We start from the raw sequence: 25238 nt of genomic DNA, 5'->3' as shown, positions 1-25238 counted from the left end.
TTCCCAGGACACAGTGGTGGCTTTGGAAGCCCTTTCCGCCTACTGGATCAGCACCTTCCACCAAGAAGAAGGGAACGAACTAACAGTATCTCTTTCTGTCCCTGGAAAACACTTGCCTATTCAGATTTTCATTGGAAGATCCAATGATCCAGTCCAGGAAGAGCTTCAGGTATTCACGTTGAGATGGCTGTTTACATGATGAGGAGTGGAACGTGCAAATGGGTATATAAACCCATCCAGCCAACTTTGGCAAACGCTGATTTAAATAATACCGATAGCCACACTCAAAATGGCTGATGTTGCAATTTTTGTGTGTGTGTAAAAAAAAAAAAGGTGGGGACATGTTTTGCAATTAGGTTTCAAACTGTCTTTTGTATTCATGCGTTTGCAAGGAGATTTATACGTACAGCACACGATTTTTGTCGAAGAGTTAGGCCACAGGTCTGCAACCCGCGGCTCCGGAGCCGCATGCGGCTCTTTCAGCCGTCTCCTGCGGCTCCCAGTCCTCTGCCATGTGTAGTCCAAAAAAAAAAGTGGGACTAAAAAAGTTCAACCAATCAATTCAAATATGCAGGGTAGGTGCATATCTCGCCTTGGCTCCACTCTTCAGTCAAACCCTGTTCTGTGCATGCGCGCATGTACGCACATGCGAACACATTTTTTGCGGCTCCCAGTTTTTCCTTTTTTGAGGGAACCAGTTCTGAGTGGCTCTTTCACTGTTTCAGGTTGCTGACCCCTGAGTTAGGCCAGGGGTCGGCAACCTCGGCTCTTTTATGACTCGTGGACTTCAACTCCCAGAATTCCTGAGCCAGCTATGCTGGCTCAGGAATTCTGGGAGTTGAAGTCCACGAGTCATAAAAGAGCCGAGGTTGCCGACCCCTGAGTTAGGCTGCTCTTTTTTTAAGGACAGTGCTATTTTTGTTGTTATTATGCAACGTAATTCTGAGGTTTTTTCCTTCAGTTTTCTTTGGGACAAGACATCGACGTAAAAGTGCAAGGGAAAGGGAAAGGAACTCTGACGGTAAGTAATTTCATACTACTATTATATATTGAATGATGTATTGAATGATGACTACTACGGCTTTTACCAAGATTACAGAGTGACTTAATGGCTTTTTTCTCTTAGCCTCATAGCAGGGCTGAAAAATAGGTAGTTCGTTCATTTAGTGACCATTTGAAGTTACAATGGCACTGAAAAAAAGTGATTTATGATCAGTCTTCACACTTACGACTGGTCACACGATTAAAATGCCAGCACAGCAAATGCAACCACATGTATTTATGATGTCCCAGAGTCATGTGATCGACATTAGTGAATTTCCCAGCTGGCGTCCAACAAGCAAAGTATGGGGGAATCTGGATTTGTTATCAGCTGTGTAATTCACTGAACAACTGCAGGGATTTCCTTAACGACTGTGGCAAGAAAGATCATAAAATCGGTGATAACCCACTCAGCAACCGCCTGGCTTAGCAATGGAAATTTTGGTCCCAATTGTTTTTGTAAGTCGAGGACCATCTGTAACAATGAGACAGTGTGTTTGGCCAAAGCACAACAGGGGAGTTTGGTGATGTTAACAATTAATGGTGGAGTCGCAGGTGATCTAGTTTTTTTTCTGAAATCCACCGGCCTCCGGTCCCTTTTAAAAAAATGGGAAAAAGGATTCTATGTGTAACCATAGAAGTTCATTTGCTAAACCTTAGTCCAGGGGTGTCAAACTGCCAGCCTACAGGCTGGAGGCTACACCAGGAAATCGCACCCACCCCATTGCCGACAATGGGGAAAAAGCTCTGATAGGTTGTGCGGTGTCACGTGACGTCGGAAGTTTGACATGTCTGCCTTAGTCCCAGGATAGTTCAGGGCAAAGAAAGATCCTGTTTTAGAAATGAGTTGTTTATAGCTTGTACTTAATAAAGAAGATGCGAGTCAATGAATGGCATGCAACATGGTTTGTTTTGAGCTAACACACCTGGCTTAGCTGAGGCCTCAGTCAAATTCCCTTTATTGGGAAGATACTTTCTTCCCACAATGGAGATGAAAATAGAAAGTTTGTGTTCAAAACAAGAGGCTCAGACAGTTGGGGATTTGAAATCATCATCATCATCATCATCTGCAACATAACACCCTGGACTTAACAACTGTCGATAAGAAAGACAAAAAAAGTCTGGATAGTGGACCTGGTAATGCCTGGAGACAGCAGAATAGACGAGAAAGAACTGGAGAAGTTAACAAAATACAAAGACCTACAAATAGAAATAGAAAGATTGTGGCAAAGGCAAGCAAGGGTACCACCAATATTAATAGGCGCCTTGGGTGCAGTCCCAAAACAACTGGAGCACCACAACACCATTGGCATTGTCAAATTCGCCATTAGACAATTGCAAAAGGCGGCCTTACTAGGAACTGCTTCCTGCAACAATATCTGTAATACCATCAAACATTCACATCTGCCTATCCCAGGTCCTTAGTAAGGACTCGATAGGTAGACAAAAATACCAAATCCAGTCTGAACATCTGGCTGACTATGCGATGATTGATGATGATGATGATGATGATGATGATGATGATGATGATGATGTTGGAGGTCATCTAGTCCAACCCCCTGCTCAGGCAGGAAACCCTATACCATTTCAGACCATTGGCTGTCCAGTCTCTTCTTAAAAACTTCCAGTATTGGAGTACTCACAGCTTCTGGAGGCAGGTTGTTCCACTAATCCAGACATGTCAAACGTTTTGCTTCTCAACCAAGGAAGCTTCTTCAATTTTGACTGAATAGTGGAGGAAGGAAGGATTTATATTCCTTGCAATCATCTGGTCGTTAGCGCTCTTTCTGAGAGTTGCTGAGGCCACTTGGAGGTTCACCTGTGCCTCCGTGAGGGATATAAATCCTTCCACCCTCCACCGTTCAGTCAGAACTGAAGAAGCTTCTTTGGTTGAGAAGAGAATCCGTCCTCAAGGGAAAACAAAGTCCAGTTGCCTTTTGGAAAATGCACCTTTGGGACAACCATGGTCTGAATGACTGAGAATCTCCATACACAATTAAATGGTCAACAATTACAGCGCGCTCCTTTTGATTGGCCGAAACTGAGTCCAGGGCAAGGCAGAAAGAGAGACAGTTAAAGAGGAAGAATCCAACTGCTAAGAAGGATACTTCAGCTTCTAGGTCTCCTTTAACTTAGATTCCACCAAATAATTTTTCCTCAGAGTAATGGGGAAGTCTGCACCTGTGGCATTTCTGCTGGATGTGCATCTTATGAGGACGGAAGGGTCCTTAATGCAGGAATCAGTAGTTGGGGGGCGAGAGCAGAAGGGATGTTTCCATCCCTTGAAAGGACGGATGTTTTGCTTCCCTGCATTTGGGATGCCTCTCCAGTCTTACACCAGTCAAAGTACAAAGGGTGCCACCAGGGCTAGGCTTTGAAGGAGATGTCCACAGCTCCTGCTCAGCAGGGAACTTAAAACATCAGGAAGCTGGAGGGCCACAGCTGGAAACATAGATGCATGTCCAGCTAAGGAGGCAGTGGGATTAATACAGTACATCTGGGCCTCTTTTGGAATAACTAAAACCATAGGTAGTTTCTCCGTCCTTCCAGCACAGCTCTTCTCGACCTTGGCAACTTGCCTGGGGAATTCTGGGAGTTGAAGTCCGCCCACCTTAAAGTTGCCAGGGTTGAAAAAACATTGTTCTGGCACTACTTCGCGGCATCACTCGGGAGAGGGAAAGCTTATCTCCTCTTCTTGATCCTCCTAGGTACTCAAGCAGTTTCATGTTTTGGCTGTCCAGAACACCACCTGTCAAACCCTTGGGCTAGAAGTGACCGTGAGCGGCTCCGTTCGCCGAAATGGTACGTCGGGCATTGGGGACTGTGGGCTTTTTTGATCATTGATTGGTGGGCTTTTTAAGACGAGATTGGACAGCCAATTGTCTGGAATGGTATGGGGGGGTCTCCTGCTTGTGCACAGGGGGTTGGAGTAGAAAACCTACAAAGTCCCTTCCGACTCCGTTATTCTGCAATTATCTTCTAGTAGTCCAAGCAGGGGACCTTGTATCATTTCAGCTGTCCAATCTTTTCTTTAAAACCTCCAGTGATGGAGCAGCCACAACTTCTGAAGGCAAGCCCTTCCAATGATTAATTGGCATAATTGTCAGGAAATTTCTTCTTAGTTCTAGGTTTCCACCCACTGCTTCTTGTCCTTCCTTCAGGGGCTTTGGAAAATAGGTTGACCCCCCCCTCCTCTTCTTCTCTGTGGCAGCCCTTTAGATATTGGAACACTGCTATTCTGTTACACACACCCCGTCCTTCTCTTCATTAAACTAGACCAGTGGTGGCGAACCTATGGCACGGGTGCCAGAGGCGGCACTCAGAGCCCTCCCTGTGGGCACCCGCGCCATGCCTCGGAGGTGGCAACTGTCTCTCTTCAACCAGCTGCTCCCCACAGGTGTCCCTTCCCACGAGCGACATTGAGGTGACCACACCCACCTTGGCCACACCCACCCAATCTTCCATGACCACCACAGCCACACCCACTCAGTAGGCCACACCCACCTGGCACCCAACGATAAATAAGTGGGTTTTGGGTTCCAGCTTGGGCACTCGGCACTACGGGGGCACCTGCTGCCGGTGTCAACTTCCCTTCGTCCTGTGCGCTCCCACAGAGAAGGCCTCCTCAGGGTGCCGTCGGTCAGGGATTGCCGGCTGGCAGCCCCCAGGGGGAGAGCATTCCCTGTGGGCGCGCCAGCCCTTTCGAATCAACTGCCTGTTGAGCTCCGGATGGCTCCCGACCTTCGCTCTTTCCGCCGTGACCTGAAGACTTGGTTGTTTGAACAGGCCGGCCTGGACTAAGGGTTTGGGTTTATTTTTAACTATTTATTGTTGGGGCTAAATTAATTTATTTTTAATTTTGGTATGTTGTATTTTATCGCCCTATACACCGCCCTGAGTCCTTTGGGATAAGGGCGGTATAGAAATTCAATAAATAAATAAATAAATAAATAAATGGTTCGCCATCACTGAACTAGACGGATCCAGTTCCTGCAACTTTTCTTCCTATTTGGCGTGTGCCCTTGCGAAAGCAAATGTGTTCCGTACTTCACAACGCCAATGGTCTGTGCTCTGTGTAAAAGCCTTGTTAACATTTGCCTCTCTTTCCTTACCGCAGCTGAAGTGGATGATTACTATTATGAATATGAAGATGATCTTCCGCCCACATCACAACCTGCTAACCAGCCATTGTCACGGATTGAATTATTTGACGCCCGGCAGCGCCGAAGGAGGGAGACGAAAAGCACCGAAGAGTCAAGACATGATGTCACCTACAATGTCTGCTTCTGGTAAGTTGTTGTTGTTGTTGTTGTCAGAATTGTTAAGAGTGGGCTTGCAATAAGCAATGGGCTATTTGGCAGGTATATTTTTATATTTTTATATTATTTTTATAGTTTTATAGCTTTATAGTTTTATACTTTTATTTATAAAGGTTTGATTTTTATTTGCTTGTTTATTATTTATTTATTTTGAGGGGTTTATTTATTTACTTCTTGCTTTCCCACTTTTTTTTTTTACAAATAGAGGTGGCCCTTGACTTACAGCAGTCTGTTTAGCGACCATTCAAATTTACAACATCCCTGAAAAAAATAGTGACTCATGACTGTTTTTCACACTTACAACTATTGTAGCGTCCCTGTGATCAAAAATTCAGATATTGGCCATTGACTCATATTTATGACGTTTGTGACATGCAGTATCCTAGGGGGGGCGGGGGGGGGGGGTAAATCATGTGATCCCCTTTTGCGACCTTCTGACAAACAAAGTCAGTGGGGGAAGTCAGATTCCCTTTACAACTGAGGGACTAACTTGTAACTGTTTTAAATAAATAAATTTAAATAAAATAAATAAATTTTAACTAGAAAGGAAGGTCCTACATTTAGGCAAGAAAAACCAAATGCACAGGTACACTATGGGTGGTACCCGGTTCAGTAATAGTAATTGTGAGAGGGATCTTGGAGTCCTAGTGGACAATCACTTAAATATGAGCCAGCCGTATGCTGTAGCTGCCAAAAAAGCCAACGCAAGGAGAGAAGCAACCTAACACTAAGGAGAAACTTCCTGACAGAACAATTAACCAGTGGAACAACCTGCCTCCAGAAGCGGTGGATGCTCCAACACTGGAAGTTTTTAAGAAGAGACTGGACAGCCACTTGTCTGCAATGGTATAGCAGGGGTCTCCAAACTTGGCAACTTTTAAGACTTCAACTCTGAGACAATTCTGGGAGCTGAAGCCCATAAGTCTTAAAAGTTGACAAGTTTGAAGACCACTGTGGTATAGAGTTTCCTGCCTGAGCAGGGGGTTGGACTAGATGACCTCCAAGGTCCCTTCCAACTCCGTTGCTCTGTAAGTAAATGCAGCCCCCCTCCCCCTTTTCTGGGAATCCAACCTACTACATTCTGCCACATGGCCACAGGTCAGGGCTACTTTTACGTGAACTAGTAGGGGTTCTTCCCTCTATTACAGGGGTCTCCAACCCCCAGTCTGTGGACCAGTACTGGGCCGTGGCATGCCAGCAACACACAAACAAGCAAAGCCCCATTCACATGATGCAGGCAGCACACAAAACCACACGCTTTCTGGTCCACGGAGAAACTTCTCTCCGTGGAACCCGTCCCTGGTGCCCCAAAAGTTGGGGATCTCTGCTCTACCACATCTAACTCAGCCTGGGGTGGAGGGTGATTATGATGCTTTGTACAGGTAGTCCTTGATTTACAACCATTCATTTAGCGACCGTTCAAAGTTACAGTGGCCCTGGGAAAAGTGATTAATGGCCAGTTTTCATACAAAAAGGACTGCTGCATCATCCCTTGGTGGAGCAGTGGGCTAATGCCTCCTTACATAACACCAGCTGCCTGCAATTAGTGCAGGTTCGCATCCCACCAGGCTCAAGGTTGACTCAGCCTTCCATCCTTCCCAGGTAGGTAAAATGAGGACCCAGATTGTTGGGGGCAATAAGCTGACTTTGTAATAATGCCGCTTTGGGGGGGGGCGAAAGCCCTAATAAGCAGGCATATACATAGAATGAAGGCTATTGCTAAGCACATTGGTTTGTGCTTAAATTGTAAGCCGCCCTGAGTCTTCGGAGAAGGGCGGGATATAAATGGGATTTTTTTAAAAAATCCCCATGGTCATGTGATCAGAATTTGGGTGGTCGGCAAATTGTAACCTTCCCAGCCGGCTTCTGATAAGCAAAGTCAATATGGGAAGCCCGATTCGTTTAACAACCTCACGGGTCGCTTCACAACTTCAAGTGATTCACTTAACAGCTGTGGCCCCAAGTCGTAAGATGGGGCACAGCCAATGGTGGAATTCAAATACCTGGACAACCAGTTCTCTTATTTGATGCAGGCCTGGGCCTCCGAGGCCAAGAACGGACTTCCGGAAGTGGCATCACACACTTCCGGCGGGCCGTTCTAGGCCTGGGAGGACTCCTCCAGGCCTCCAAGGCCTAGACTGGACTTCTAGTAGCCAGCCAGTTCTCCGAATGCAGCAAAATTTAGCTACCGGTTCTGCCAAACCAGTGTGAACCGGCTGAATCCCACCACTGGGCGCAGCACACTTAATATTTGTCTTGCTTAAGAGTGGGCATGTTGGGCTCAGCTGTGGTTGTAGCACAAGGACGACCTGTAGCAACATTTATGTGGTCCAGTTCATCCAATGTCCTCGTTTCTACTAAACCGCACAGGTCAAACAAAAGACATTAAACGATCTCTCCCATCTCCCAACCTTTTTCTACAGGAGACAAAGGGGGGCTCGTGTTTCCGGCATGGTCGTTCTTGACATCAGCCTGTTGAGTGGCTTTCAGCCTGATGAGATGGACCTTGCTCAGGTAGATCTTGGCAAAGTATTGTATTTCCCTTTAATATAGGACAAGTGTGGTTACTCAGACCAACCTCCACGGCAGAAGCTCTTGGATCTGGCTATCCCTCAACTTGTCCCCATTTAGATGGGCAGAGACTGGAGGCTGAAACACTGAGAATGCAGGACTTCTCCATGTCTTACTGTTTTCTAGCCACCTTTGAGCTTGGCGGAAAACCCAACCCGGGGTCTCCAAACTGACAACTTTATTTATTTATTTATTTATTTATTTATTTAGATTTATATACCGCCCTTTCCCGAAGGACTCAGGGCGGTTTACAGGGCATTTAAAAAACAGTCAATACAAACGTTAAAACAAATTAAAAGAGATTAAATAGAACCCTGAGAAAATTAAAACCCAGTTAAAATTAAAATTAAAAATATTCTCAGCCTGGGCCAGAGAGCTCGAAGAGCCAGGTCTTCAGGTCCCGGCGGAATGAACGGAGGTTGGGGGCAGTCCTAAGCTCCGCAGGCAGCTGGTTCCACAGGGCAGGCGCACCCACTGAGAAGGCCCTACCCCTGGGTGTTACCCGCCGGCAGTCTTTAACCGGCGGCACCCTGAGGAGACCCTCCCTGTGGGAGCGCACTGGACGAAGGGAACTTGATGCTGGCAGCAGGTGTTCCCTCAAATATCCCGGACCCTCGCCATTTAGGGCTTTATAGGTCATCACCAGCACCTTGAATCTCACCCGAAGGGCAACTGGAAGCCAATGCAGCTCACGGAGTAGAGGTGTTACATGGGAGTATCGGGAGATAGAGACTTGTAGACTTCAACTCCCAGAATTCCTCAGCCAGCTCTGCGGGGCGAAGGTTCCTGCTGATCTCCATCAAGTTCATCTTCCTTCTTCCCTACAGTTTGGGAGATCTGCTTGCTTCTTGTATTTCTTATGACTTTTCTGTCCCTCCTTTCTCTGCAGCTGCAAGAGGTCCCTGACCAATACATCAACCACTGGGAGATTCAAGGACAACAGCTGCTCCTGTATTTTGACCAGGTGACAAAACAATCTATTCAGAGAGGGGCTGTTGGAGAAGGCACAGTTTTGGGGTCCTTGGTGGTTTCAGAGCTTGGTTTGCTTGAAGAGGTTCCATTATCCAACCGACTAACATCACCAATTGGGAACGTCGGCAAGCAAACAGCCAGGCTGAGAGGGCCCCAAGGATTCCACAGATCAGTCCTGATCTTTATGCCGTACGGTCTCATCTGCTGAACCCAGGTGTACTTCTCCATGCCTGTGTGGGAAGGGGAGCTAAACCACACAGGTAGTCCTCAACTTACGACCATTCATTTAACAACTGTTCAAAGTTATGATGATGTTGGAAAAAAAGTGTCATAGGACTGGTCCTCACGCTTAACAACCAGTGCAGCATCTCTGCAGTCCCGCGATTGAAATTCCAGTGCTTAGCAGCCATCATGTATTTACGATGATTGCAGCATCCATGATCCGTGATTTGTTATTTGTGACATTCCGGGGGAGGGGCGGGAAACACGTGTGGTTATAACTTGAGGACTATCTGCAAGCCACTGATATCTGCCTTTTTAGACAATACAGTTCCTTCCAAAGGCTGGAGTCTTAATTTTGATCATCTGTGTTACCAGGGCTTTTTTTATCATAGAATGCCCAGAACGGAGTTCCGACACCTTTTTTTGGATGGAACCTTGTAGGGTAGGCAAGGCGGGTTGTATGACGTGTGTGAGTTCCGGCACCTCTCTTTTTTCTTTTTCTTTTTTTACAAAAAAAGCACTGCGTGTTACTTTCTTTTTGAAGCTCATCTTGGTTCCCTGCCCTTAATCATTGTTTGTAAAAGAGCTAGCTAAACTGATGCCCAGCTTCATTTGCCTTCTCCAAACAGCAACCCACCCACCCAACCCCTAAGTTGGACTATACACCCCATCACAGCACCGTTCTTGTTTACGTTGTCTGTGAATGACTGGAATTATAGCCAACACATCCAGAGGTCAGCAAAGGGGGGGGGGAGCTGAACTGCATGTTACAGATAGTCCTTGACGTATGACCACAACTGAGCCCAAAATTTATGTTGCTAAGTGAAACATTTGTTAAGTGAATTTTGCTCTAATTTTACAACTTTTCTTGCCACAGTTGTTGAAGGAATCTCCACAGTTGTTAAGCTAGTAATATGGTTGTTCGGTGAATCTAGTTTTCCCATCGACTTTGCTTGTCAGAAGGGGTGGAAAGGGGGGAATCACGTGACCCCGGGGACATGCGACCGTCATAAATATAAACCAGTTGCCAAGCATCCGAATTTTGATCATTTGACCATGGGGATTCTGCAATGGTTGTTGTGAAAAACCGTCATAAGTCCCTTTTTTCCCAATTCCGTTGTGACTTTGAATGGTCAGTAAATCAACTGTTGTAAGTCGAGGACTATCTGTATTTGTAAAAACCATAAAAGCGGAATATAAACAAAGAAACAAACAAACCTGTAAACTGATCATCCAATTTGCCCCCGAATGGAGGATTGTATCCTAGATCACAGAGGAAAGGTAGAATATAGCATTTTAAGTTTAAATATTTCTTTATGTTTCCAGGCACCAGAATCCGGTCGTGAGTGTATCGCTTTCAGGGCCAAACAGGTAGTTTCTGTGGGAAAACTGCAACCAGCCAGCGCGACCGTCTATGACTTTTACGAACCCAGTAAGTCAAAACAAGCAACAGTTATGGGGGGAGCTGGTAGGAGGCTTTTTTTAAAAAAATAAATAAATCAGTCTCTGATGGACACAAATGATGTGTCAGACATGCTGTGATATCTCCTGAACAGGCATGACTGAATGTTTGTAAAGACTGTTTCAAAAGACATGACTAATTTTGTAGTATGGGCAGTCCTCGACTTAACAACCGCAACTGGGAGCAGAATTTCTGTCATAAATCAGGTCCCACCTGGTTTTACAACAATTTTTGCCACAGTTGTTAAATGAATCGCTGTGGTCCTTAAGTGGATCGCATAGTCTATTAGTCTGTTATTGGCTTATTTCAATGCATATGTCCTCCCATCTCAAAAGCACGTCGTAGTGTCTAGCCACAGTTTAAAAATCCCATAAACAACCACATAATACAGTCCATGGCAAATCAGGAGCCAAGATAAAAGCAAACAAACCCCCCTAAAATATTCATCAATATCACTGTTTCATAGACTCTGCCCTGCAGTCTGACCCCCCCCACACACACACACACACCTGGTGACACAGCCATGTCTTTAAGACCTTAGGACAGAGGTCCCCAACCTGTGGACTGCAGCCCACTACCAGGCTGTGGCCACCGGGCCATGGAACAGGCTGGCCAATGTGCACACATGTGTGTGCACACTCATCCCCACTCGTGCTAGCACCACCACCACTACGCCGCGCGGCGAAAACAGGGCGCTGCACGGTGAAAACGGGCGGTGCTGGCAACCGTGTGCCAAAAACAGGGCAGTGCTAGCGACTGTCACGCAGACACTAGCACCGCCCCCTTTGCATCGTGCACGCTCACGGCCCCATTTGTGTCCGCACGCATGCATAAAATGCTTCCCCATCCTTTTCCCTCCAGTCCGCCAATCCAGAAAGGTTGAAGACCCCTGCCTTAGGTCGGGAATGTCAACAGGGTTGAGGCTAGTTTGATCTCTGGGAGTGGGGGAGATGTTTCAAAGAGCAAGCTGTCAAAGAGAGAAAACTTTCTTTTTGGGTCCCATCATACAGTTGTCGCCGATGGACAGGACCAAGAACACACTTCTCCTACTGGGTCTGATGGGATGTTTAGGGAGAGGCAGTATGTCAAAAAAGCTTAGCTCCTCATATTAACCCAGCTGCTGTTTATCTTTAGTTTCTGACTGTTCTACTCTCCCTTTGCAGATAAACGTTGCAGCATCTTCTACGGGGCTCCAAATAAGCCACAGTATGTCTCCGCGTTGTGCTCAGATGATGTCTGCCAGTGTGCTGAAGGTAAGGTTGCCTGGACAAGACAGTGGGTTTTAAGGGCTCTGAATTAAGGCCTTCGATTAAGGCCTGAGGCACCATGGACTGCCCTCTTCCTTCCGCATCACAAGTAGAGCCCAAGTTTACTTCTGCAAGGTCAGCCAGAAAGGTGGATTCTCACGGATCGTTTAAGGTGAATGCAGATGATCTGCTCTCCCTTGGAACAACCAGGCAGTTGGACAAAGGATTGTCTGAATAGCTTCTCTTTGCAATCAGGAATACGTTCTTGAGCAGGGGTCTTCAAACCTGGCCCTTTTATGACTTGTGGACTTCAACTCAGCCATTGCCTGGCTGAGGAATTCTGGGAGTTGAAGTCCGCAAGTCACAAAAGGGTCAAGTGTTCTTGAGGATGATTTTTCAGGAATGCAACTGAGGAAGGAGGAATCAAAATAATACTGAGCCTTTCTAGCAATTGCCAAACCCTACAGTGAGGCTGTTCTTCTTATGATACAGTCCTCCAACACCGTGGCTGTGCAATATTAAAAGATTAGGACTTAATCGTACACAGAGACACACACACACACACACATTGATGATGATGCTCTATGCAAGATCTGGTAAATGCCTGTATCAGTATTAAAATATCCATAGCCACTGGGTTTGCTCACTGTAACCACACTTCATGGTTAGCATAAAATTTCTGATGGTTGATGCCAAAAAAACTACTACTTTCGGAAAGGCTCTTTGAGAATGTGAGGCCACTGCAAAAGTCTTGTTGTTTTGTCTACTTTCTCCACTCTTTAGCTAAACTCCCATGTGAAATTAAATTTTGTCTCTCAGCCGCATAGGAGTTAGATGCTAGATCTCCCCGTTCATCCAGGTGGTATCCAGGAACCAAACCATATTTCTTCCTTCTGCCAAACAGGCGCCTGCCCACGTTTGAAGCGTACCCTGGAGGATGCAATCACAGAAGCGAACCGGATGAACTTTGCATGCTACAGTCCCCGTGTGCATTATGGTAAGGGATGGGATGGAGACCCTCACTCTCTGCAGCCCGGATACCTTGAGCTGATGTCAATTTTCTTCCCTGAAAATTTGTTGTTGTTGTTAGTTGCAAAGTCGTGTCTGACCCCCATCGCGACCCCATGGACAATGTTCCTCCAGGCCTTCCTGTCCTCTACCGTCTTCTGGAGTCCATTTAAGCTCACGCCTACTGCTTCAGTGACTCCATCCAGCCACCTCATTCTCTGTCGTCCCCTTCTTCTCTTGCCCTCAACCTTTCCCAGCATTAGGCTCTTCTCCAGTGAGTCCTTCCTTCTCATTAGGTGGCCAAAGTATTTGAGTTTCAGCTTCAGGATCTGGCCTTCTAAAGAGCAGTCAGGGTTGATCTCCTCTAGGACTGACCGGTTTGATCACCTTGCAGTCCAAGGGACTCGCAGGAGTCTTCGCCAGCACCATAGTTCAAAGGCCTCATTTCTTTGGCACTCAGCCTTTCTTATGGTCCAGCTTTCACAGCCGTACATTGCAACTGGGAAGACCATAGCCTTGACTATAAGCACTTTTGTTGGCAGGGTGATGTCTCTGCTTTTTAGTGTGCTGTCTAGATTTGCCATGGCTTTCCTCCCAAGGAGCAAGCGTCTTTTAATTGCTTGGCTGCAGTCCCCGTCTGCGGTGATCTTGGGAGCCCAGGAAAATAAAATCTGTTACTGCCTCCATTTCTTCCCCATCTATTTGCCAGGAATTGAGAGGGCCGGATGCCATGAAAATGTGTAACCATTGCTTATCCTTCTGTTCCTGGAGACCTACACCTCACAGTTCAGTTCCTTGTGTCTTTTCCTTTCCTTCTCGTGGCCTCTTTACATTTCTGCAAACATTTTGGTCAACCTCGGCACGAGGGAAGGCGCCTTGCAGTTTTGCAAAATCTCCTTCCCTCCCTCCCTCCCTCCCTCCCTCCCCTATTGTTTCCATGGAGGAGAACTTTTGAAATTAAAAAGCTGTGAAAGTAAAGAAAATTGACAGAGAGAATTTGAATGCCTAGACTTGGAAAAGAAGGAGAAGGAGAAGCAGTAACTTCGGTGGAGGAGGAGGAGGAGGAGGAGGAGGAGGAAGAGGAGGAGGAGGAGGAGGAGGAGGAAGAGGAGGAGGAGGAGGAGGAGGAGGAGGAGGAGGGGTTGGAGACATAATTTCAGGTGACATTTAAATTTGAAGGAGATGAAAACGGCCTGCCTTTCTCCTTCCACAGTATTATTATTGGGCCACTTGATCCATTAACAGTAATAATAGAAAGTAGTAGAAATGCCAATAGAAGCTGTGGAGTTAGCGACCGTATCAGAAATACTGGAAAAGCTCTTGGACACTATAGGAAGGGATAAAATCTCATTAATAATAATAATAATAGCAATAACAATAAATAATAATAATAATAATAATAATAATAATAATAATAATAATAATAATAATTAATAATAATAATAATAATAATAATAATAATAATAATAATAATAATAATAATAATAATAATAATAATAATAATAATAATAATAATAATAATAATAATAATAATAATAATAATAATAATAATAATCCATTTCTTGGAACAGTGCTAATATTCCGACATTACCTTTACCCAAGATTCTGGGAGTTCTGGAAGTTGAAGTCCACGCATCTTCCAGTGGCTAAGGTTGAGAAACCCTGATCCACGGAACGCTTTACTGGCACTTTCCATCAAGCTTTTCAGACCTCATAAACCCGGGTTGAGCACTCATTTAGAAGAACACACTGCTGTTTTTTAAACATGGTTTAGTTCTGTCTTGAAAGAGCATAGGTCTATGCTGCACAGAATGTCCATTTAAGGAACAGCCATGTTGATCTATGTTTATTTTATTAGTTGTGTCTCCATTGGGTGCTAGATAGATTTTCTACTGATAATCTATTTCACCCTCCTTTATATTTTACTGTTTAGTGTTTCTTATTTCTACACTGAGAGCTTATGCACTGGAGACAAATTTCTTGTGTGTCCAATCACACTTGGGCAATAAAGAGTTCTAGTCTGTTGTGTTCTGTTCTGTGTTCTGTACTGTTCTGTTCTGTTCCATTCTGTTCTGTTCTATATTCCATTCTGTTCCGTTCCATTCCATTCTTTGCTATTCTGTTCTATTTTGTTCTGTTCTATTCTGTTCTATTCTTGTACACAGCAGTATAATGCTTCCCTTAACTGGTTATTGTTATTAACTGGATCAATTTAAAGCATCAACAGTTCTTGTGGCTTTTTGCACAGTATGCCACAGTTACATATGTGCATAGGTGGCAGACCAGCACTATTTCCTATTCCTTTCTGGCTTTGATAACTGTTCTTAGGTACACCCCAATCACAATTCCTCCATGGCTATCACTGACTACTTTGGGTTCCGCCAGCCACAAGGTCAGAACTGGGCTCCTTGGTCACTCTCATGGAGGCAAGTGTGTAGTGGGGTGCCCCAGGGCTCTGTTCTGGGCCCAGTGCTCTTCAACATCTTCATCAATGATTTGGACGAGGAGATAGATGGGGAACTCGTCAAATTTGCAGATGACACCAAGCTGGCAGGAATAGCCGACACCCCAGAAGACAAGCTTAAGATACAGGAGATCTGGACAGACTTGAACACTGGGCACTATCTAACAAAATGAAATTCAATGGTGAAAAAAGTAAGGTTCTACATTTAGGGAAGAAAAACCAAATGTACAGGTATAGTATAGGGGGTACCTTGCTCAATAGTAGTAACTGTGAGAGGGATCTCGGAGCCCTAGTGGACAATCACTTAAATATGAGCCAGCAGTGTGCTGCAGCTGCCAAAAAAGCCAACACAGTGCTAGGCTGCATTAACAGAGGGATAGAATCAAGTTCACGTGAAGTATTAATACCACTTTACAATGCCTTGTTAAGGCCACACTTGGAATACTGCATCCAGTTTTGGTCACCACAATGTATAAAAGATGTTGAGACTCCAGAAAGAGTACAGAGAAGAGCAACAAAGATGATTAGGGAACTGGAGGCTAAAACATATAAGGAACGGCTGCTGGAATTGGGTATGTGTAGTTTAACGAAGAGAAGGATGAGGGGGGACATGATAGCAGTGTTCCAATCTCAGGGGCTGCCACAAAGAAGAGGGAGTCAAGCTATTCTCCAAAGTGCCCGAAGGCAGGATAAGAAGCAACGGATGGTGACTAATAAAGGAGAGAAGCAACTTAGAACTAAGGAGAAACTTCCTGACAGTTAGAACAATTAACCAGTGGAACAACCTGCCTCCAGAAGCAGTGAATGCTCCAACACTGGAAGTTTTTAAGAAGAGACTGGACAGCCATTTGTCCGAAATGATGTAGGATTTCCTGCCTGAGCAGAGGGTTGGGCTAGATGACCTTCAAGGTCCCTTCCAACTTTATTATTATTATTATTATTATTATTATTATTATTATTATTATTATTATTATTATTATTATTATTATTATTATTATTATTATTATTATTATTATATTATTATTATTATTATTATTATTATTATTATTATTATTATTTGAAGCCCATTAATTATCAGTCACTTCCTCCTGCTTTACCCCCAGCTCCCTTCCACTCCTCTTGTCAGCTAGGATATTTTGAATGCAGATTTAGTGCACTCTCAGAAGAGCCCATGCTCAGAAATAGCCTCTAAGAGTTCGTAGGTGGGGTTGACTGGTTTCACCAAGAATGAGATCTTGTAGCACTTACCACCTATTAGCTGGGAGATTTGGCAGGTGGCCCAACCTATTCTTCTAAGATTCCATCCAAATTTGACCCATCTCCTCCAAATTAAAGGAAGTGGTTAGTAGTGTTTCCCCCCCACACCCCTTTGCTGGTCAGTGATGTTTAAGTGGGAGAGAAAACAAAGCCAGGGGAATCCACCACTCCCTTTGGTTAACTTGACCTCAAAAAAATAAGTCAGCACTGCTTGCTGGACTCATTACTTTAGCTGAAGAAGGATTGGCATTGAAGGCAACACTGTGTGTGCCAACTACTTTCCTGCTGCCTCAGGGATCGGTGGAGAAACATCCCTAATTCTGCTCATTAGTAGGGCAAAAGATGACAGCTTTTGTCCCCTCTTCATAGCGTTCCTGGTTCGAGTGGAGCGTGAGAGCCAAGAAAGTGCCTTCCGGGTCTACGAAGCTAAAATCAAGGATCTCCTGCAATTCAGTAAGTAGCCTTCCTTTCACGGGGTTTTTGTTGCATCAATTTTACTACCGTAGGAGATGACGGGGCTGAGCCTGAGGGAGGGATCAAACACGTCCTCAGTCTTGAGTCCCCTCGCGCTAACAAGAGATCTACATCCAGTCCACCTTGAATTCCTTTGACTCTTATCTAACGCCAATTTGTTTTGACCGTTAGTAATTCAGCTTCTTGTGGAGAACTTTAGCATATAATGAACCTATATATTCATCTGAATGGCCTGGACCCGATTACCCGCACTTGACAACTACCTGTTGTATTATGTGTGTATGTATTAGAATAGAATAGAATAGAATAGAATAGAATAGAATAGAATAGAATAGAATAGAATAGAATAGAATAGAATAGAATAGAATAGAATAGAATAGAATAGAATAGAATAGAATAGAATATGGAATAGAATAGAATAGAAAGAATAGAAAATGAATAATAGAATAGAATAGAATAGAATAGAATAGAATAGAATAGAATAGAATAGAATAGAATAGAATAGAATAGAATAGAATAGAAGAATAGAAAAGAGAGAATAGAAAATGAATAGAATAGAATAGAATAGAATATGAATAGAATAGAATAGAAAATTAGAATAGAATAGAATAGAATATGAATAGAATAGAATAGAAAATGAATAGAATAGAAAATAGAATAGAATAGAAAATGAATATAATAATAGAATAGAATAGAATAGAATAGAATAGAATAGAATAGAATAGAATAGAATAGAATAGAATAGAATAGAATAGAATAGAATAGAATAGAATATGGAATAGAATAGAATAGAAAGAATAGAAAATGAATAGAATAGAATAGAATAGAATAGAATAGAATAGAATAGAATAGAATAGAATAGAATAGAATAGAATAGAATAGAATAGAAAGAATAGAAAATGAATAGAATAGAATAGAATAGAATATGAATAGAATAGAATAGAAAATTAGAATAGAATAGAATAGAATATGAATAGAATAGAATAGAAAATGAATAGAATAGAAAATAGAATAGAATAGAAAATGAATAGAATAGAATAGAATAGAATAGAATAGAATAGAATAGAATAGAATAGAATAGAATAGAATAGAATAGAATAGAATAGAATAGAATAGAATAGAATAGAATAGAATAGAATAATGAATATGAATAGAATAGAATAGAATAGAAAATGAATAGAATAGAATAGAATAGAATAGAATAGAATAGAATAGAATAGAATAGAATAGAATAGAATAGAAAATGAATAATAGAATAGAATAGAATAGAAAATAGAGAATAGAAAATGAATAGAATAGAATAGAATAGAATAGAATAGAATAGAGAGAATAGAAAATGAATAGAATAGAATAGAATAGAATAGAATAGAATAGAATAGAATAGAATAGAATAGAATAGAATAGAATAGAATAGAATAGAATAGAATAGAATAGAATAACAGAGTGGGAAGGGACCTTGTAGGTCATCTAGTCCAACCCCCCCCCCGCCCAAGCAGGAGCCCCTACGCCATTTCTGACAAATGGCAGTCCAATCTCTTCTTGAAAGCTTCCAGTGACGAAGCTCCCACAACTTCTGAAGGCAATCTGTTCCATTGGTTGATCGTTCTCAGTGTCAGATATTGACCAAGTTTCAGAAATTTAAGGCTCGGATGCCACTAGGATTTTTAGCATGCCTTGGTCAGCTGTGTCGCAACATGACCATGTGATGTTGTGACCACTGGGCTGTACAGCCAACAATTTTTTAACTCAGGAGAAATGGCTGCAAACACAGTTCTGCCACCAGATCATTGAGGGGGTCAGTGGAAGGGCACCCTAGTAGGAAGAGGATTAATTTACAGGTAATTTAATTTACAACCGTTCATTTAGTGAGTGTTTGAAGTTATAAAAAAGTGACATGACCATTTTTCATATTTACAACTATTGCAGCCTCCCCACGGCCCTGTGACCAAAATTCAGATGCCTGGCAACTGACACATATTTATGTCAGCTGCAGTGTCCCGGGGTCATGTGATCATTTCTCATGACCTTATGACAAGCTAAGTCAAGGGGAAAGCCAGATTCACTTAGCGACCAAGTTGCTAACTTAACAACTGCAGTGATTCACTTAACGATCATGTCAAAAAACATCGTAAAATGGCATAAAACTCACTTAATAACTGTTTTGCTTAGCAACAGAAATTTTGGGCTCAACTGTGGTCCTATGTCAAGGACTACCTGTGGATGTTAGGGCAGCAGAAAAGCACACCGCCTTGTTTGATGCCTTTATATATTTTTTTCAGATTTCCAACCTTAGAAATTTTTTTTCTCTCTCTCTCTCTCTGTAGCTGCAGACTCCAGAATTGAAGTCGGCCAAATCCGTCGCTTTGTGGTTCGGGCTGCTTGCAAGACCCGCTTGGCTGCAGGCAAAGAATATTTGTTGATGGGACACGACGGGGAAACTCGTGACTCAGATGAGCGGTAGGTTGGGAAACAAGACAGGGAAATTCGGTGTGTGGTATGTCGGCAGACAGACAGGAAGACCAAATCCAGAAGTGTGCAGTTAGAGGTCCTTGACATGTATGACCATGGAGAAGGGAGTTCAGTTAAGTATATAACAACAACACACAACAACAAAGGAATTCACATCAAAGTTTGTTATAAAGTAATAGTTACAATCTAATATTAAGATCACCATTGTGTGGTTACTCTTGCGTGCGTGTGTGTGTTTATATATCGATAAAAGGAAATGAGACAAAGCAAATTTAATAAAAATTAAAATCTTAAAAACAGAAAAGAAAAAAGGAAATAATAAGAAAAACTACTGACTCCCCACTTTCGTAGGATAGATAGATAGATAGATAGATAGATAGATAGATAGATAGATAGATAGATAGATAGATAGATAGATGATGGATGGAGATTTAGGTAGATAGATATAGATGATGGATAGATAGGTGATAGACAGACAGATATAGATAATAGATGAGATAGATAGATAGATAGATAGATAGATAGATAGATAGATAGATAGATAGATAGATAGATAGATAGATAGATACATACACACACACACACATACATAGAGAATAGATGGATGGATAGACAGACAGACAGACAGACAGACAGACAGACAGACAGACAGACAGATAGATAGATAGATGATGGATGGATGGATGGATGGAGATTAAGGTAAATATAGATGATAGATAGGTGATAGACAGACAGAGATAGATAATAGATAGATGATAGAGATAGATAGATAGATAGATAGATAGATAGATAGATAGATAGATAGATAGATAGATAGATAGATAGATAGATAGATAGATAGATAGATGATAGATAGATAGACAGACAGACAGGCGAGTGGGTGGGTGGGTGGGTGGGTGGATGAGAGACACAGAGAGGGAGAAGGGAGGGGAGGGGGGACTGTTAAAGATAAACTGTATGTTAAAACTTTTCAATAAAAAAAAGAGAGACACAGAGAGAGAGGGGAGGGGGATTTGAAGAAGACACAATGTTATGCCGTTCATCGGTGGACACAGAAGTGGCTGTGCACAGAATCTAGCCCATTGTTGTAGTAACTGTGGGTGTTATTCTATGATGCCGCTCATGGTTTTCTATCAGTGTTCATAGCGCCTGTCCTCAAAGCCTGCAGAGGCTTCAGAGCATACAGCTCGCCAGTGGGTTCTGTCAGCAGCTGCAGCTTCTAAGTCCCTTGGGTGGGTCTCACAGGGTTTCTTTCACAGGGCCTTCCTAGCGCTTGTTGTGGTCCACCTCACGGTCACTTCCCTAGATTCCAGAACACTGTGTAGAGCAACAGTGGTCCTCCATTCTGATGACATGTCCCATCCATTTCACCTGGGTTCTGATCATCAGGGACTCAAATGCTGCCTCTCCTAGCCCTTCAGAGAAGGGGCGTCATGCCAGACTTACACTCAGTGACCTCTCTTTCTGCAGCCCCCAGTACCTGCTGGATAAGAACTCCTGGATAGAAGAGCAACCAGATCCTCGGCGTTGTAAAGCCACCCAGTATCGCAACACTTGCTGGCAACTTCAGTCTTTCACCACCTCCTTTGGTATAAACGGCTGCCGCATCTGAGACAAATAACCCCCTGCGCCTTTGACTACTCTGAGGCACCAGGAACTGCACCTCTTTTATGGAATACCGCACACACACAAACACGGGCTGAAAACCTCCTCTTCACTGCTGTGTTGTGAGTCACTTAAAGCTTTGTGATGAGAGGATCTGAAGACAAAAGAAGAGTCTGTCAACATCAGAGCAGAATAACAGAGTTGGGAGGGACCGTGGAGGTCTTCTAGTCCAACCCCCTGCTCAAGCAGGAGACCCTAGAGTGTCTTTCCAGACAAATGGCTGCCCAGTCTTCTTCTTAAAAAACTCCAGTGTTGGAGCATTCACAACTTCTGCAGGCAAGTTGTTCCACTGATCAATTGTTCTGTCAGGAAATTTCTCCTTAGTTCTAGGTTGGTTTTCTCCTTGGTTAGTTTCCATCCATTGCTTCTTGTCCTGCCTTTGGGTGCTTTGGGGAATAGCTTGACTCCCTCTTCTTTGTGGCAGCCCCTCAGATATTGGAACACTGCTATCATGTCACCCCTAGTCCTTCTTTTCACTAGACCACAGGTCTGCAACCCGCGGCTCTGGAGCTGCATGCGGCTCTTTCAGCCGTCTCCTGCGGCTCCCAGTCCTCTGCCATGTGCAGTACAAAAAAAAAGTGGGACTAAAAAAGTTCAACCAATCAATTCAAATATGCAGGGTAGGTGCATATTGGCTCCACTCTTCAGTCAAACCTTGTTTTGCACATGCACGCATGTATGCGCATGCACACATTTTTTGCGGCTCCCAGTTTTTCCTTTTGTGAGGGAACCGGTTCCGAGTGGCTCTTTCACTGTTTCAGGTTGCTGACCCCTGCACTAGACATACCCAATTCCTGCAACCCATGGTGGCGAACCTATGGCACGGGTGCCACAAGTGGCACACGGAGCCCTCTCTGTGGGTACACGTGCCATCATCCCAGTCCTAGGCCTTCAGCTGAGTTTTATAAAACCTTTTCACTTTAGGCCTCCGCTGCCATGTGCAAAAAAAAGGAGGTTCAATCAATCAATCAATTTCAACTTCTCGCGGGGAAAAAAAAGTTCTCACAGAGTTGGAATTGATTGATTGAACTTTTTAGTCCCACCCAGTCTGCCGTTACCACCGCAGCCATGCCTACCCAAAGGGCCACGCCCATCCGGCACCCAACGATACATAAGTGGGTTTTGGGTCGCAGTTTGGGCACTCGGTCTCTAAAAGGTTCGCCATCACTACGACAACTGTTCTTCGCATTTTTTAGCCTCCAACCCCCTGATCATCTTTGTTGCTCATCTTTGCACTCCTTCTAGAGTCTCAACACCTTTTTTTTATATCGTGGCAACCGAAACTGGATGCAGTATTCCAAATCTGGTCTTACCAAGACATTCGGTCAGGCAAACTGAAGTAATTTTTAACAGAAAACAGCCAGAAATTAAATTACCTCTAAGTTGGGGTGTCTTGTAGAGTTTGGCTCAATGTGACTACCATTCCTTTGAAAGTCTTTCATTCTCTTCAGAATGATTGTTACTACAGAATCATTTTTGTTCTGATGTGAATTTCGGAGGGTGGGGGTGGCGGTTTCCTAGCCAAAGCCCTGTTTCACACCATTTGCTGCATTGATTATTTATAATCAGAAATGCTTTCCATCCGAGAACAAATTCTTTTCTGAAGCCCACCTTTTCTTGGGGGGGAAAAAAAGAACCAAAGCAAATGAGGGTCTCTTGTTACTAAAAATGAGGATGCCCCCCACCCCCTTTCCTTCTTCCCTAATTTTGGATTTCCCAGGGACTTATCACTATGCATTCAACTTTCTGTTTGGCTGGACAGACCTCCGAGTTTCACATTCTCCCAGGTTCAAATGTTTACCATCCAACAGTCTTTCTGTCTGTTTCTGAAAAACCTGAATTTTGGTAAGTCCTAATCAAATAAAAAAAACTGTATAAAAATTCCCAGGGTTTGCAATTTCACAAACTAAAATTTTCAGTCCTCTTCCTGGGCAGCACCTACCTCTGAATAGTCTAATACACACACACACACACACACACACACCTCACAAAAAACAACAACCCTTGAGCTATCCCTTTCAGTAATCTGCTTAGCCATGTTGGTTAGGATTTAGGAATTCATAATCCCATGTATCTGGATTAATTTTGACCAAATAGGTATGTCTGACAATGAGTTGGCAATGTTTTGCACTATTTTTTTCATGCAATAAAATAGTTTACTCTCATTTCGTTTCCCCTTGCCATTTGTTAATTCTTGATTCTGCTAAGGATTCAGCCACTCAGTTCTTATCCTTCTGTAATGGCAGCTTTTTTGTATGTAAAGGCTGGAAAGGTAGAGGTGGAAGGGAAATTTTGTCCAAGATTGTCTCCAGATTTGCATTTCCTCAACCGATAGGCTATTCCTAGTGGGAAAAGGGCCAGATGAATAACTTAAAAAATTATAGGTCACAAAGGAATACAGGGAGTCCTTGACTTACGACCACCATTGGAACAAACATTTCTGTTGTTAAGCAAGGCAGTTGTTAAGTGACTTTTAGCAATAGCACTTATATACAGCTTCTCTGTGCTTTACAGTGCTTTTCTAAGCAGTTTACAGAGTCAGCATATTTTCCCCCAACCATCTGGGTCCTCATTTTACCAACCTCAGAATGATGAAAGGCTGAGTCAACCTTGAGCCGATGAGAATCGATCTGCCAAACTGCTGGTAGCCGGCAGTCAGCAGAAGTAACCTGAAATAATGCATTCTAACCACTCCGCCACCATGGCATGGAAAAATGGAGTTTTGACCCGTTTTACAACCTTTCTTGCCAGAGTTGATAAATGAATCACTGCAGTTAAGTTAGTAACACAGTTGTTAAGTAAATCTGGCCTCCCCATTGACTTGAAGGTCACAAAAGGTGATAATAACACTGCAAATGTCATTCAATATGAGTCAGTTGCCAAGATTTCTGAATTTTGGTCACATAACCGTGGGTATGCTGCCACCGTCGCAAGTGTGAAAAACTATCCTGCGGAAACAGGAAACCAGACCTAGCAAAGTTGGAAGGGACCTTAGAGGTCTTCTAGCCCAACCCCCTGCTCAGGCAGGGAAGCCTATATGTCCTAAGTCACTTTCCTCAGTGCTGTTGTAACTTTGGTCACTAAACAAATGGTTATAAGTGGAGGACTATCTGTAGCCGGTACACCAATCTGCTGTTCAGTGGCTTACCAGGTGGGGTGAAAATGGAGCTGGCAGTGGCTCTCAAGTCTGGAGGTAATTGGTACCATGTATTCTAGAATGGAAGAGGTTGCAAAAATCTAGACCAGGGGTAGGCAACCTTGGCTCTTTTATGACTCATGGACTTCAACTCCCAGAATTCCTGAGCCAGCCACGCTGAGGGGAAAGGGAGAGGTTTCCAAGCTGAGCCATGCTGGCCCAGGAATTCTGGGAGTTGAAGTCCACGAGTCATAAAAGAGCCAAGGTTGCCTACCTCTGGTCTCGACAGTGGTGGAACAATGTTTGCTGGCAGTTTATTAGTTTTTGTTTAAAAAAACAACAACACCACTGAATCACACAAGGTTTACATGACAGATCACATGTTCCAACTAGAGTGGACTACAGGTAGTCCTCACCTTACGACCACAACAGAGCCCAAAATTTCTATTGCTAAGTGAGACAGTCGTTAAGTGAGTTTTGCCCCATTTTATGACCTTTCTTGCCACAGCTTAGGTGAATCGCTGCACTTGTTAAGCTAGGAACACAGTTGTTAAGGGAATCTGGCTTTCCCCCTTGACTCTGCTTGTCTGTCAGGAGGTTGCAAAAGTTGATCGCATGGCCCCGGCAACACTCGCAACTGTCATAAATATGAACCAGTTGCCAAGCCTCCGAATTTGGATCACATGATCATGGGGAAGCTGCAAAGGTCACTGTTGTGTAGTGAGTTTAAGCCCAATACATAATAGTCACAACTGTGAAAAATGGCCTTAAGTCACCTTTTTCAGTGCCATTGTAGCTTTGAACAGTCACGAAATGAACTGTTGTAAGTCGAGGACTACCTATACTAGCATCACAATTCCTGCTGTGGTCTATCCCAACCTAGAAGGCCACCCCTTGGAGAAGCTAATCCACAAATCAGCTAGAACACAGG

General features: G+C 43.6%; 1 protein-coding gene across 1 annotated transcript in view; it reads left to right on the top strand.

Annotated features, from left to right (window-relative positions):
• Nucleotides 1–23336, top strand: part of LOC308664358 (complement C4-B-like) — an 82895-nt gene extending 59559 nt beyond the window's left edge. The window contains exons 30-41 of the mRNA XM_081321565.1: nt 8–169; nt 962–1021; nt 3750–3843; nt 5159–5330; nt 7784–7874; nt 8821–8895; nt 10452–10557; nt 11751–11840; nt 12739–12831; nt 16933–17016; nt 19362–19494; nt 20977–23336. Of these exons, the coding sequence (XP_081177691.1) occupies nt 8–169; nt 962–1021; nt 3750–3843; nt 5159–5330; nt 7784–7874; nt 8821–8895; nt 10452–10557; nt 11751–11840; nt 12739–12831; nt 16933–17016; nt 19362–19494; nt 20977–21118 (1302 nt within the window). The 3' untranslated portion in view covers nt 21119–23336. The remainder of the gene's footprint in view (nt 1–7; nt 170–961; nt 1022–3749; nt 3844–5158; nt 5331–7783; nt 7875–8820; nt 8896–10451; nt 10558–11750; nt 11841–12738; nt 12832–16932; nt 17017–19361; nt 19495–20976) is intronic.
• Nucleotides 23337–25238: the final 1902 nt, after the last annotated feature.

This window comes from Vipera berus (genome assembly GCF_964194415.1).
Source record: "Vipera berus genome assembly, chromosome: 2".
Lineage (NCBI taxonomy): Eukaryota > Metazoa > Chordata > Lepidosauria > Squamata > Viperidae > Vipera > Vipera berus.
Note: the sequence above shows the minus strand (reverse complement) of the source record. Positions and strands in the feature narration are given on the sequence as shown.